This window comes from Emys orbicularis, chromosome 6 (assembly GCF_028017835.1).
Source record: "Emys orbicularis isolate rEmyOrb1 chromosome 6, rEmyOrb1.hap1, whole genome shotgun sequence".
NCBI lineage: Eukaryota > Metazoa > Chordata > Testudines > Emydidae > Emys > Emys orbicularis.
Genome location: NC_088688.1, coordinates 13,581,341 through 13,595,449, shown reverse-complemented (window position 1 = coordinate 13,595,449; position 14,109 = coordinate 13,581,341). Strand labels below are relative to the sequence as shown.

Sequence of the window (14,109 nt, the reverse complement as noted above, 5' to 3'; positions counted from 1 at the left end):
ACAAACAGTTCTATTTATATCAGCATAAGGATGGCAGAACCTGACTTGCAGGGATTAAGGCCCTTGAGGAATATAAACGACTGTTATCACACTTTCTCATGTGCTGTTTTAAAGGATGAAGTTCCTTTCAAGTGTAACAGGCAGCCCCAGACTGGGTGAGAAGGGGTGATTTTGCTGGTGGCTTTGGCTTGTGGCAGGCAGCGGTGGCCTTGACCAAAAACCTCTACCCCAAAGATTTTAGTGTCCTGGGGAAGGGCTAAGATAGAGAGACGTCAGTACCTTGCCATAAATTTGGAGACAGAAGAAACTGCTGGCTGGAACTTGAACACAGAGGGAAATAGTCTGTCCCTACTGAAGTCAGGGGCAAGGATTTCACCCAGATCTGTTTTGTGGAGCTCTGAAAATTGTGCTACATTTGTGAATTATAAGATGTGATTTGTATTTGCCACAAACATCCCTGTTCGGGAAGTAAATAATGTCAACAGATTAGACTAGTGTTAGTGTCCATTCATTGCTTTTTCAGCAAGGACATAAGCCACTCCAGAAATTCAAACCCTTCTTTACTAACTTGGAAGTTGGGACCATGTCAATTATGGTATTTTATTTTACTTTTGTTCCCCATTGCACAGTTCAGTGCATAGTTTTTCTAAAGTTAATTTTGTTAGATGGAAATAATAATCCCTTACTGAAGGATCTGGATCACAATTAAGGCTGTTTGAGGCTACTTCATTTGATGCGCCTTTGATAGCATCTTGGATCATCCCACGGAAGTCAATTATTTGGCCCTGAAAGAAAAAAGAATGATGTAATAGGCTTTATCCTATCTAAATAAAGTATCTGATTTTACAGTTAAAACTTCAGGAATTACATAGTACAAAGCAAGCTTAACAGGATGACAGCTCTCCAACTACAAAAGGCAACAGGCCAAATTCTGCCCAAGAATCCCCATTGACAATTGCCCAAGTCGTCAATGGTAGCAGTGGGGAAAGAACCCAGGTGTCCCAACTCTCAATGCTGTGCTTTAACTACAAAACGATCTGTCCACCACTTTCAAGCAGCAGAAAAAAAATTATACATTCAGCTTCCATTTTTACTATTAGGAGTTGGACTTTTCTATTCTATTTCTACCTTGTTCCTTAGTTCTATACAGAGTGCACTAACTATGCCAAATAATGGGCTAAGGATAAAAGTTACAGTCCACCAGCAAACACATGGGAGACCTCAGAAAGCCACACAGAAGAAGTATTTTATGTAAACGTACAGAAGAGTCATATCAAACCTTCGTGTACAACTTCTTTGTTTTTCTTCATACACGTAGATGTGTTTTGTGCATAGAAAGTTTCTACTGACCCTTCTTGGGTGAGTGCTTTCTCCTCCACCACTTCTGTTGATTGCTGACACATTTAAACCAAAATCAGCTTGCTCCCGAGTAACTGTATTGTCATTCTCCTAAAGAAAAATCAGTTTTAGAAAAACATAATTTCTTTCCAAGCAGATGAGTGTTAGACTTCCCCGTAGTCCTTCACACATGCCCAGATGGTAAGATTTTTCAGCTGAACTTTTATATTCCACTGAACTTGTACCAATAATGCCTGATGTTAGTATGTAACATTATTATGTGCGTCTTTAGGTCTCAATCTGGCTAGCTGTTGAAAGCAATTCAGAGCCACAGCTCTAGCACTCAGCATTCACTCGTTTCCTCTGCAGAGAGTTTTCTATATAGTATGGAGAAATCAGCATAGTGCTCAGCAATGAGAAGAAACCTCTATGAGCACCATGAACTGAGCACTGGGGTACAGAAGGGATAACAGACGTGACTGGAAGAGGAGGTAGAGAATGAGCAGTGCATCTGTTTAAATGCAAATGATGGGCCATTTTAGGATTTTAAGTTACTCCAACATCTATCCATGACTAGTGCTACTGCTGTGTACTAAATTGCTGCACTTACAAAAAAGTGACAGCAGGGTCAGGCATGAGATCCAGCCCCTAACACAGACACGTGCCCAAGGATTTTAAGAAAACAATCTCCGCCACCTACTCAATGCCTCAAGAATCATGCTAGGCACAGAGTTCTGCCTGGCCACCATCTGGTGTTCCTGCTCCCCTTGACTTACTTCACCTTAACACATAGTTAATAGCAAAGCATCATGGTCAGCAGCCCTGCCAGACTCAACCCCAAAGAGCAAAAGACCACAGTGACAAATTACACTTACAAACTCAAAACTCAAATGTGTTAGACTGGGTTGTGTGAATGTGTTTATGACTGAGACTGGACATCTTATTTGACCTTCCTTGGTCTGTAAAATTCCTTATCTCTAGCACTATGGGACCAATCCTCAAGCCCACTGAAATTAATGGAAAGATACCGGTTGACTTCATTTGCTGATGGATTAGGTCCAATGTGAGATGTTCTTTTCCTCTATTTCCTCTCTGTGCCTTTTCCCCCCCGCTACCATCTTACCCAGATAGCATCTCCCACTGGACTCCTGTGTTGTTATACTTACATAAGCAATAAAACTCTTTACTCACAAACCTCCAAAAGTTTTCTCAGCCTCTTATTGACTATATCATAAGAACATAAGAACAGCCATACTGGATCAGACCAAAGGTCCATCTAGTCCAGTATCCTGTCTTCCGACAGTGGCAATGCCAGGTGCCCCAGAGGGAATGAACAGAACAGGTAATCATCAAGTGATCCATCTCCTGTCACCCATTCCCAACTTCTGGTAAACAGAGGCTAGGGACACCATCCCTGTCCATCCTGGCTAATAGCCATTGATGGACCTATCCTCCACGAATGTATCTAGTTCTTTTTTGAAAACTGTTATAGTCTTGGCCTTCACAACATCCTCTGGCAAGGAGTTCCACAGGTTGATTGTGCATTGTGTGAAAAAATACTTCCTTTTGTTTGTTTTAAACCTGCTGCCTATTAATTTCATTTGGTGGCCCCTAGTTCTTGTGTTATGAGAAGGAGTAAATAAGGGCTTGTCTACACTTACCGGGGATCGCCACATGGCTATCGATGCATCAGCGGTCAATTTAGCGGGTCTAGTGAAGACCCGCTAAATTGACCGCAGATCGCTCTCCCGTCAACTCCTGTACTCCACCCAAACGAGAAGCGCAAGGGGAGTCAACAGGAGAGCATCTCCCGTGGACATAGCGTAGTGTGGACCCCGCGGTAAGTAGATCTAAGCACGTCGACTTCAGCTACGTTATTCATGTAGCTGAAGTTGCGTAACTTAGATCGATCTCCCCCATAGTGTAGACAAGGCCTAATGTTTCCTTATTTATTTTCTCCACACCAGTCATGATTTTATAGACCTCTATCATATCCCTGCTTACTAGTCTCTTTTCCAAGATGAAAAGTCCCAGTCTTTTTAACCTCTCCTGATATGGCAGCTGTTCTATACCCCTAATCATTTTTGTTGCCCTTTTCTGAACCTTTCCCAACCTTGTGAGATGAAGCGACCACATCTGCACGCAATATTCAAGATGTGGGCGTACCATGGATTTATATAGAGGCAATATGATATTTTCTGTCTTATTATCTATGCCTTTCTTAATGATTCCCAACATTCTGGTTTGCTTTTTTGACTGCCGCTGAACATTGAGTGGATGTTTTCAGAGAACTATCCACAGTGACTCCAAGATCTCTTTCTTGAGTGGTAACAGCTAATTTACACACCATCCTGGTCCAAAATAAAATAAAATCAATCCCAATTGCAATGTAACATAGTCAACACATTTGAACCTGTTTGGGGCTGTCCTTGCTAGATGGTTTAGGCTCTGTTGTCCTCCCAGATGAGGTTTTTGATAATGGCCGCTGCATAGTTTGATGCTGGTTGATCCTAGGAAGATTATGAGAAGAGCTACTTGCCGTCCTAGGATACAAAAAGCCTTTCAGGGTGTAATTTTTAACTTCTCATTTTGTTTCCAGCATACCTCACAAGACAGAAGGATTAATGGTGGGATTTTCCAGAAAATACAGTGTTGTTCTAACTTTGGTCCCACTGAAGTCAATGAATTGAGGTCAATGCTGAATGCTTTTAAAAAACCCCACCCTAACCCTTTATATGTGATAATGGAGGGGACATTTCAGATACTTTAGCAATCTATGAATCAGGTTGAAAAATAAAATAAAAAAGTCTTATCTAAAATTTTGTTAGCTTTTTAAAAGAAACTGAAATTCCACCATTTAGTTTCCAGCGTGCTCACTGGTATGTTAGTTTAGTACCTCCAGGGTATCAAAGCATTAGTGTAACAGTACCATGTTTTACTCTTAGGGGAAAATCATCTGCCCAGTGCCCAGCCCAAATGACTTTTGCCTTACCTTCTTGGTTTTCCTCCATTTCTTGGTTGCTGTTTATTTTCTGCTGTGGCGAAATAAATATTGAAATTAGAAATAAATAAGAGTGGGATGCCATGGTCAAGGAAGAAAGAAAATTTCATTTTTTCTTTTAAAAACATTTTTGAGTGAACCTTGTGCTTGTGAAAATTGCGAGGTTATGAAGCTCAGAAACTAAAGTCACCTTATAAAGCAGGTACAACACCGGCAGTAACAGAGTAAACCTGCCAAAGTGCCTCAATCCTGACATGACTAGTGGAGAAAGTAGTTCAGGCTTATTAAGTCTTTAGTTCCATTCAGTCTTTGGTCTCTCTCCTGAGACTTCAAACAAGGTGCCAAATCGACATTGGTTACTGTGACATGGACCTTTCTTCACTAGGAATTGGATTGAGCCCACTAAACTCATTTCACATACAGCATTGTAACTTTTACCCATTGCCAAATTAGGACAGATTTAGGGTTGCAACCAATAACACTTAAGAGTCCATCCTTAGGACAAAGTGCTGTCTCACACCATTTTAATCACTCTGCCTTAAAGCTGCCAAGCTGCAACATGCCATCACAACAAAAATGTCACAACCTGATGATGCTCCATCAACCCTCAAGTTATTTTCCAAGAGTGCCTGATATAAGATTTTTACACACACACACACACACACACACACACACACACCAGAATGTGAGGTCACTCAAAAGCCTGGATTAGAACCAGTGATCCAGAGATTAAAGGTTCTGTACCTCATTAGCATTCTCCCCCTAGTATCTATAGATAGAATATTACAAGGGACAGATTCTGATACTCCTCAAGGCACTGATTCAGTGAGACTGTTTGGGAACTTAGGCATTACTGAGTCTGAGTAAGGGAATCACAATCTGGCTGTAAATATGATCTAACAAATGCTCTGCAATGGGACCCATTATCCTTGATTTGCAATTAAGTCCATCATTTATACATTGTAGGATTGACTTTTTTAAAACTAACTTCAAACACTAGACCCTGTTTGTAAATCTTTCTCAGATGCACACACCACTTGCTTTCAGCCACTACTGATCTTTTACATCATTGTGAATGTCAATATGATTGGTGGGTTTTAAAAGCATTTAATCCATGCAGGCGCTATTATTTTTATATACTTCAGTAGCGTCCCATTTACCTGGGATCTTCAAACTTCCTAATAAGCTTTTGAAGCAACTGAAACTGCTTGGAGATATTCTCTGCCCACTCATCCCCTTCTCGAACAATCAACACTCCATAACTTTGCCTCTGCTTGTATTGTTGTTCTTATTGCCTTCTGTAACCCACCTGTTGCACACAAGTTCAAGAACACTCAAGGTCTCACGGTCCGATCTCAATATGTCTGTTCTGACTTGCCTCATACAGTATTGCCTTTGCTTGTGCCTCTGGAGTGCACGTCTTTGGGAGCAAGGACCTGTTATTTGCTTGGTAGATACCATTTAGTGTAAAGCATTGTGCTACATTAAATTGAATAATAATAATGGTGGGAATAAACTTTGAAGAATGATCTTAGATGACCTCTAGGCTACAATGTTTCCCTTTAGTTATTCATTTTGTATTTGAAAATAAAATCAGAAGTACAGCATTCTTAATATTGTTACCCAAAGAGGAAAAAAATGAGAAAATATCTATATAATATTTTGCACTTAGATATTTTTTTACCTGTAGATCTCAAAGTTGTTTAAAAAAAGATGGATAAACATCATCATACCCATTCATACAGATAAGAAAACTGAAGCACAGAGAAGTGAGAGGCAGAAAAGGAAACAGATCCCAGGTCTCCTGAATCCCAGTCCCATGTTCTAACCACTAGACTTTTAGCTCTATAATCATTTGAGAGCTTGGGGACAGAGAAAATAACATTAAATAAGGATAAGTCTGAGAAGTGTTGGGTATTTTAGTGCTCACATGTTTTTAAAATTATGAGAAACAGAAGTTCAAAAGCTTTCTTTTTGGAACACAGCCACGTACCAGAGTCTAGGGCCTTTTTGGTAATTTTAGGGTATTTTTGGAATTTTACATAGTAATAGCTTTCATATTCCATCAAAATAGTCTCAAGATCAACGTTGTCACAAACTTCAAAGCGGCGTAAAGCTAATTGGGTTTCTTGTTCCAAAGCATTTGCAGCATCAACATACCTGGTCATTTCAAAAGAGCAAAGAACATAAAACTGAATGTCATTATTTTATAAAATTCTTTGAGAGAAATAGCATACAAGGAAATGTGTTATAGTTCAAATTGTGGCAACCCCACATAACTAATAACCAGTAACAATTATAAGCACTTTTCATTCACAGGCCTCAAAGTGCTTCCCAAAAGTTCAACATAAGATCACATTGCAAATTAGTAACACAGCTGTGACTAGTAGTACCCAGTTCTGTTGACATCCAGAATTGAATCCTGTCCACCTAACCATCCTGCCTCATTATTATTATTATTAGCTCATATCAATTAATTTAAAAACAAATAAGAATAACCAGTGTGGTATATCTGGCCCTTTATCTTCAAACCATTGTGCAAATATTAACCAATTAATCCTCATAATGCCTCTGAGAGAGACTTGTCCTCTCTCTGTTTCCCCATCGGTAAAATGCAGGCCAGATTCTGATGTCAGTTACATCAGTGTAAACCTAGAGTAACACTATTTGAATAAATTCCTAGCTATAAAGATTCACACTGTTGTAACTGAGATCAGAATCAGGCCTGCAGAGATGAAGGGGTAAATATTCAAAATGGCTGTGTCTCGGGCTGGCAAATTTGTACCTTCCCTTTTGCACCCATAAAATCAAATCCAGGTGCAAATCATACAATCTATACTACTTATTACCTCACTTCAATGCAAATCACAGAGTTAAAAGCTGAAGAACCAAGATTTGCACCTTCAATTCAAATACAAATGTAAAAATGCAGGGGGCAATTTTTTGCAACTGCAAATTACACCAGAAAAAGGAAGGCCAGAGCTTTAGAAAATTTTACCCAATTGCTTGTTCAAAGTCACACAATAAATTGGTGGAAGTCAGGATAATCATAGAATCATAGAATCCTGATTCCCAGTCCCAAATTTACTCCATTATATCATTACGCTTTCATACTAAATACATTTATACCCTTTTAAAACCCATATATGTACCTCCTTCTGTGTTACTGTAACTTCCATTAAAAGTAATGGAAATTGTGCATGTGTGCAACAAGTCTCATGGTACAAAACAATTACAGAATCTGACAGCTCAATGCTGACATACCTGATGTAAGCCCACCCTCAGCCTCCCCTGTTGTCCTTGTCCTCTCCAGCAAAACCAAAAGACCTAACTTGATATTCCTAGTATTAGTAGCAAACACATGGAGAAAGCTTTTTTAAAAACCTTTCAGATCTTTGTTACATATCATAAAGGGCACAACCCCAATTAAAAAAAAAAAGCCTTTACAGATGATTGTAAAAAATTTCTAAGTAACACCAGATACAAGCTTTTTATTTTTATTCCATAAATTGAAATAAATAAAATGAATTTAAAAGTAAAATATCCATGTTATATGCTAGTATTAGAGACACTTCAGAGCAATATAATTAGCAGGGCAGGCCTTCCATTGCATCCACTAGAGGGCAGAAGTGCATATTACCATGAAAGACCAGAAACACATATAAATAAACAACTGTAGTGTATTTTTGTTTAGATAACATACCCTTCCGCTGTTAAATAATGCAAAATTAGAATGAGAAGATTTTTTCGACGAGCTTCTGTCCGCATCTCATCCTGTGAAGGAAGACAGAATTCTAGATCAAACGTAATAATCAGATTCTATGTATAGCTACAAACAGCATCAAAATGTAGTCTGGCCAAATAAATCCAATTAAATAAAGACAACAGTATGTAAGAATTATAAAACAGCTTGCAGTCAAAAAACAGAAGTAAAATGGTTTTCCACTGTAATTTTTTGAACACTATGAGGCATCCTGGATGGATAAAAGCTTTTTCATAGAAACAATAGTTTGAATTATAAATTCTTTTTACTGTTTGTACTTTTGTGAAATTTTGGGGTTCAGCTAGGCCAGTAAGGGGTTTGGTTACCATCTGGTAACCCTAGGTGTCTTGTGGTTGTGCAGCTTTCATCCAGAACTCTGACCCTAACAGATTATCAGCAGCCCACAAGCCTCACCCTGGCTTTACCCAACCTGGTTACTCCTTGAAGGCTGACTTTGGGTATGATTCCAGCCACGAATTCGTCCCAAACTCATCCGACAGCAGGGACCAGTCCCTCTGACTGGACCCTCACAGAAGAAGTGTTAGGTTCACTACCTTTACAGAGACAGTCAATCACTCCAACCTGTTAGCTTTCTAGAAGCACACACTTCTCTGAACTTGTATAGCACACACTGATGATTTATAATGAAAGCAAAACAAGTTTATTAGCAAAAGAACATGGATTAAGTGATACCAAATAAAAGGGATAAAGATTACAGAAGCCTGGTTTGTACACCAAATCGGAAAAGTGCACCTTCGACTGGCCCATCATTAAATTTTTGGAGTACATCATTTCCCCAGAGTGAATCCAGATGAATCCACAGACTTTACTGTGGAACTCGCAGCATCTGATGGCCAAACATTTGTGGACTTCCTGATCCAAATGGCCCATTTCATCCCCAGCAACCAGCTACTCTCTGCTGAGACTACCACCCACCTCCTACTGCACAATGTGGTATGGCTCCATGGGTTTACCAACCACATAATTTCTGACCAAGGCTCACAGTTCACCTCTTGCTTCTGGTATGAAGCATTTAGGCTAGGGGTGGGCAAACTCCAGCCTGTGGGCTGCGTCTGCCCTGTCAGACCTTTTAATCTGGCCCTCAAGCTGCCACCAGGGAGTGGGGTCAGAGGCTTGCCCCACTCCACCAGCCTGGCACTCCAGCCAGGGAGCGGGGTCGGGGGCTTGCCCCACTCCACCCGCCCAGTGCTTCCCAGCCCCCGACTCACAATTCCTGGATGAGCACCATCTTCCCGCATGCAGAGTCACACTGCGCAGGCGCGGCCGGCACTGCTTATCCAGACTCTTCACCGCGCTGTTTCTGGGATCGGAACCCTGCCCCTACGTGCCCAATCCCAGAAGTGCCAGCCTCTGCCCAGAACTGGCCAACGATCAAGGCCAGAAGCATCGCAGGATACTGCCCTTAATCAAGTCCAACTAGGAACCACAACCTCCTTCAATCGACCAATCCCTGAGGCACTGCTCCTCCGAGAGACTCGCCTCATTCCTCAACAGCCAATCACCGCGGCCTGGACCTTCCCGGTCTCCTATAGCCCCACCCTCGAGACTCTTGAAACCGCCATGGGGCCACACCCGTCCCAGCTAGGGTGCCTCTGCTTGTGGCGGTGCCTGGTACAGCCACCTTGGTGTCCTGCCGGCAGGGCCCCTAGGAGTCCCTGGTACCACCCCTGTAGAGGCCCTCCCTCCCCGCCATGCCACATCCCATGACTCCCCCTCCCCCCACCTCTGTAATTTCCATACAATATCCATACCCAGATGTGGCCCTCAAGCCAAAAAGTTTGCCCACCCCTGATTTAGGCTATTGGACATCCACACATCTACCTGCACTGCATACCACCCCCAAACACATGGACAAACTGAACGGGTGAACCAAGTACTGGAGCAGTATTTGAAATGCTTTGTAAATTAAGATCAAGACAACTGGTCCATGATCCCGCCATATCCAAATTTTTATTACACCACCAACAACCATGCCTCCACAGGTCAGAGCTTCTTCTTTGCTAATTATGGATTCCACCTCCCTTTCCACCTGCTGCTACCGACTGGAACCAATAGATTCACCTCATTGAGGAAGAGCTCAAAAACCACTTAGATTAAGAAGTGAAGGCCTATAAGAGGCACGTAACCATCAGCAACAAGAAGCTCCAGTATTTATGGTATGCCAGTGTGGCTCGCCGCCAAACACCTCCAGACCAGGTGACCCTCCCGCAAATTGGACCACCAGTTCCTTGGACCCTTCCCAATATGGCAGCAGATTAACCTGGTGTCATGTTCCAGGATGTAATCCAGACCAGTGAGGGGTTGTGTCACCTCCTGCCCCTCAACCTTGGGTTCCTCACAATGCTTTGGTGTTGTAGCTCTAAATCTGGACCTCTCACAAACAGCGTACCAGCATTCCCTGAGTGTCTGCGTATAGCTAGTCCAGCAACTCTGACCCCACCAGGCTGTCAGCAACACACCAGCCACACTCTGGCTTCCAGCAGCCTTAGTTACTACCTGCAGGGTGACCCCAACACACTCTGAATCCCAAATTTCCCCCCAAACCTGTGTTCTGCACTGCCCAGCCCTCCCATGGGCATTCAGAGATTGGATGTCCATGGCCCCTGTAGGGGGTCAATATGCAACAGTTTGCTACCTTAATTGGAGTTACCAAACAGTTCAGTTTAAACACAACACTGGATTACTGCTGATTAAAAAATAAAACAAGTTTATTTAACTACAAACAGATATTAAATGAGTACAAGAGACATAGAAATAAAATATTTTCTAGAAGCTAAAAGTTAAACTAGACTTGGTTCAAGGTAAAATCCTTACCACATGTTCCCAGAAACATTGCTGACCAAATTCTCTGATCATGTCCCCTCCCAAAGTTAAAAGGCTGGTTCCTTTGTCTTCTTAGATGAAAGAGAGAGAGGGAGGGAGAGAAAGAAAGAAAGAAAAGAAAGAGAGATAACCTGGGGTGTTTTGACCCTCACTTTTATAGTCCAGTCACCCTTTGACATGCATTCTCCTAAGGATTACCCCTAGATAAAGTTCCTTCCCACTGTGAGGATGTAGACATGGAGTCTCATGGTGAAAGAAGTTTCTTGCTGTTACTTGCTAAAGTGCAGATCAATCTGTTCCCGCCCCCTCCTTGTTGCCAAACAATCGCCACTTGACAGGCGATGGCCAATCAACTATGACACCTGTCTAGAGGCGTTAGCTTGTCCTCTGTCTCTAAGGAACCAGTTTACCCCCTCTTGCTGTCCTGAGGACCCGGATTACTACTTATATGTAAACTGAGGTAAACACACATTTTGGTGTTTAAGATAGACCTATTTAACAACTTCTGTCTCATCAGGGCTACATGGATTTAAACATGTGCTAACATCATACAAGGGCATTCAGAACTTTACATATAATGTTGCTACATAGATTTCACCATTATATTATTGACTAGTGAGTTATTAATTTTCAAATGATACCTCACAAGGCATATTTTGTACAAAGATTATTACAATAGTGGGTAGGGTATAAATACAGGAGTACATTTGGTCACAGCCGGTCACCTTCAAACTCTAGCTTTCCCAGTCTCTCAAAATACACCCAGTTTTCCATGTTTCCCTTCTGAAACCCTACACTGAGCACACCTTCCCTAACTGAACCACACCACTGCCTCCATCAGTTGAAATCCAGGTCACAAGGAATACGAAGTACATGTCATCCTTGATTCCTGACAGACACATGGCCGTTTGTACTATCTGGTGGACTGGGAAGGCTACGGCTCCAAAGAGCACACATGGGAGTCTGTCTGCCATGTCCACGCCCCTGACCTGGTGGAAGAATTCCAGAAGGCTCACCCAGACAAGCCTGAACCAGCACTTGCCCGAAATGGGGGGTGATGTAAGAACCTGCAGGACCGGACCCTGTGACCATAGGGGTTCTGGGCTGCTGACACCTCTGCATCACCACTGAAGTTTTAGGGTGGGCTCCCATGGGAGGACCCTGTGAGATTAGGCTCAGCAGGAAGTACTGCCCAGCATGACCAAGTGGTGGCTCGTCACAGTCCACCAATTGGTCAGTACCAGTACTTAAACCAGGAAGCCATGAACAACACAGACTGCCTGCCTGTCTCTGCTCCAGACACTGCTTGCAATAGACCTAGATTCCAGCTTCTGACCCTGGTTTGGTTTGTCCTCAACTTTGCTCTTCAATTGCTCTCTGTAACTAACTTCGTGCCTGACCCTGCCCACCTCCTGATACCTGGCTCTCAGATTGCCATCTGGCCTGTCTCAGAATCTGTCCTCCCAGTAACCTGACCCTGCCTGCCTCTTAATGCCTGAGCCTCTGTCTGCCCTCTGACCTATCTTGGACTCTGACCACCCGGTGCCTGACTCCCAACTCCTGCTCTGGCCACTAGGTCCGACCACCCTCAGTCCAGTTGTAACACAGTCTTCTTTCCACTTTTACTGGCCAGCCTGGCCAGGACCCATCATGGAGATCAACTCACTTGGTTTCTTTGTCTCCTAAGATGAAAGATAAAGATGGGAGTCATATCACCAAAGGGCTGTCTTTGTCTTACAAAACAGGAATGCCTTCTGGGGTTTCAGTTTCCTGCGTCACTCTGGGGCGCAGGAGTCATGTTAATTCTGTCTCTTGAATTCAGGATCAGGAGAACCCCAGCTGCTTTAGGTCAAAGGTTTTGTTTACTGCTAATATGTAAACTGAGGTAAACTCACATTCCTTTGTCTAGGACGGACCTGTTTATGACCTTTACTTAGGTGAGGCTCTGTGGTCTTAAACATGTTCTAGTAACATTATACATAGGGAATTCATAAATTCACCTATAATGTTAACACATGCATTTTACAATGATATTAATAAAGTGTATTAGCTTTTATATGATACCTCACAAGGCATATTTTGTATAATTATTGCAGCAGTGAGAATACAAAGGTGCCTAGGGTCACAACTTTGTATTGGAAACACTAGCTTATGCTGTCATGCAAGAAATTGCTACTTAAGAAAATTAACCATTTTGAACCACTGCAAGACCAGACAACTCCTAAAGCAGGGTGACCAAAGTAAGGTTTCCCTATAACTCGGGCAAGGAGTCAGTTCCGTATTTACAAATGTTCCTCAGCACAGATACATATGAAAGGCCTGAGTAGTATTAATACTTCACAATAAATATTTAAATGGTCCCGCTTATCCTAAAGTGCACTACAAAATATTTACATACATAATCACTCCGTTGCAGCTACTTCTGTGTGGAGGAGCACTACACAGCATATAGCATAATGCACACTAGCGAGAGGGGAAAGTTCAGCAAAGACATTCACATTTTTTTTTCTGATGTGAAGTGTCACAAGGTCTTCAATGCCCAAACAGACCAAATATGCCCTCGGTTTTTAAGATCTTACTGGAAAAAACTATCAACTGTAGGGAATGTATTTTAGAAAGAAGAGGTTGGCCAACCTGGCTGGGATTTGAACCTGGGGCTACAGGAAGATCAGATATTTCTAAACCCAGACTCAAGCAACTAAGTTAGTAGCACCAGTTTCCACTAAAGTTTGGAAGGCATCTAAATGTGAACAGTATAACTTTGGCTCCCATTTGGTTAAAAAATAAAAATTATTATATTTATTTAATATCAATATACAATATTTTGAACAAATGATCCTATTTAGTATTTTTTAAATGCAGTGAAATCGGTCCTAAAGACTCACCCCAGGGCTTGCTTGTCTAGTAGAGTTTGATCTTTAAGGACTGAATTTCAAAGATGGGGACTTGCTGCTGCGTGTAAACAATTGCATGTGTCTGATCAGCATGTGCAAATGCCACTTATGCACATACAAATCTGGTATGAAGAGCTAAACAAATGAATAGCTAGACTCCTAACTGGACATTGTGTGAATAGAAATGGAATTTACTAGGGCTGTCGATTAACCTCAGTTAACTCACGCGATTAATTCAAAAAATTAATCGTGATTAATCGCACTGTTAA

The 14,109-nt window shown here is 41.9% G+C and overlaps 1 protein-coding gene across 2 annotated transcripts in view; it reads right to left on the bottom strand.

Moving 5' to 3' along the window:
• KATNAL2 (katanin catalytic subunit A1 like 2) overlaps positions 1-12,235 on the bottom strand; it is a 39,633-nt gene extending 27,398 nt beyond the window's left edge. The window contains exons 1-7 of one of the 2 annotated variants that reach the window (XM_065406648.1): positions 12,224-12,235; positions 8,043-8,113; positions 6,333-6,499; positions 4,331-4,370; positions 3,752-3,881; positions 1,351-1,449; positions 687-785 (exon numbers count right to left, since the gene is read on the bottom strand). In XM_065406648.1, the coding sequence (XP_065262720.1) occupies positions 687-785; positions 1,351-1,449; positions 3,752-3,881; positions 4,331-4,370; positions 6,333-6,499; positions 8,043-8,107 (600 nt within the window). In that variant the 5' untranslated portion in view covers positions 8,108-8,113; positions 12,224-12,235. Of the gene's footprint in view, positions 1-686; positions 786-1,350; positions 1,450-3,751; positions 3,882-4,330; positions 4,374-6,332; positions 6,500-8,042; positions 8,114-12,223 lie in introns of those variants that run through there. The other variant, XM_065406647.1, reaches the window with a different exon arrangement.
• Positions 12,236-14,109: the final 1,874 nt, after the last annotated feature.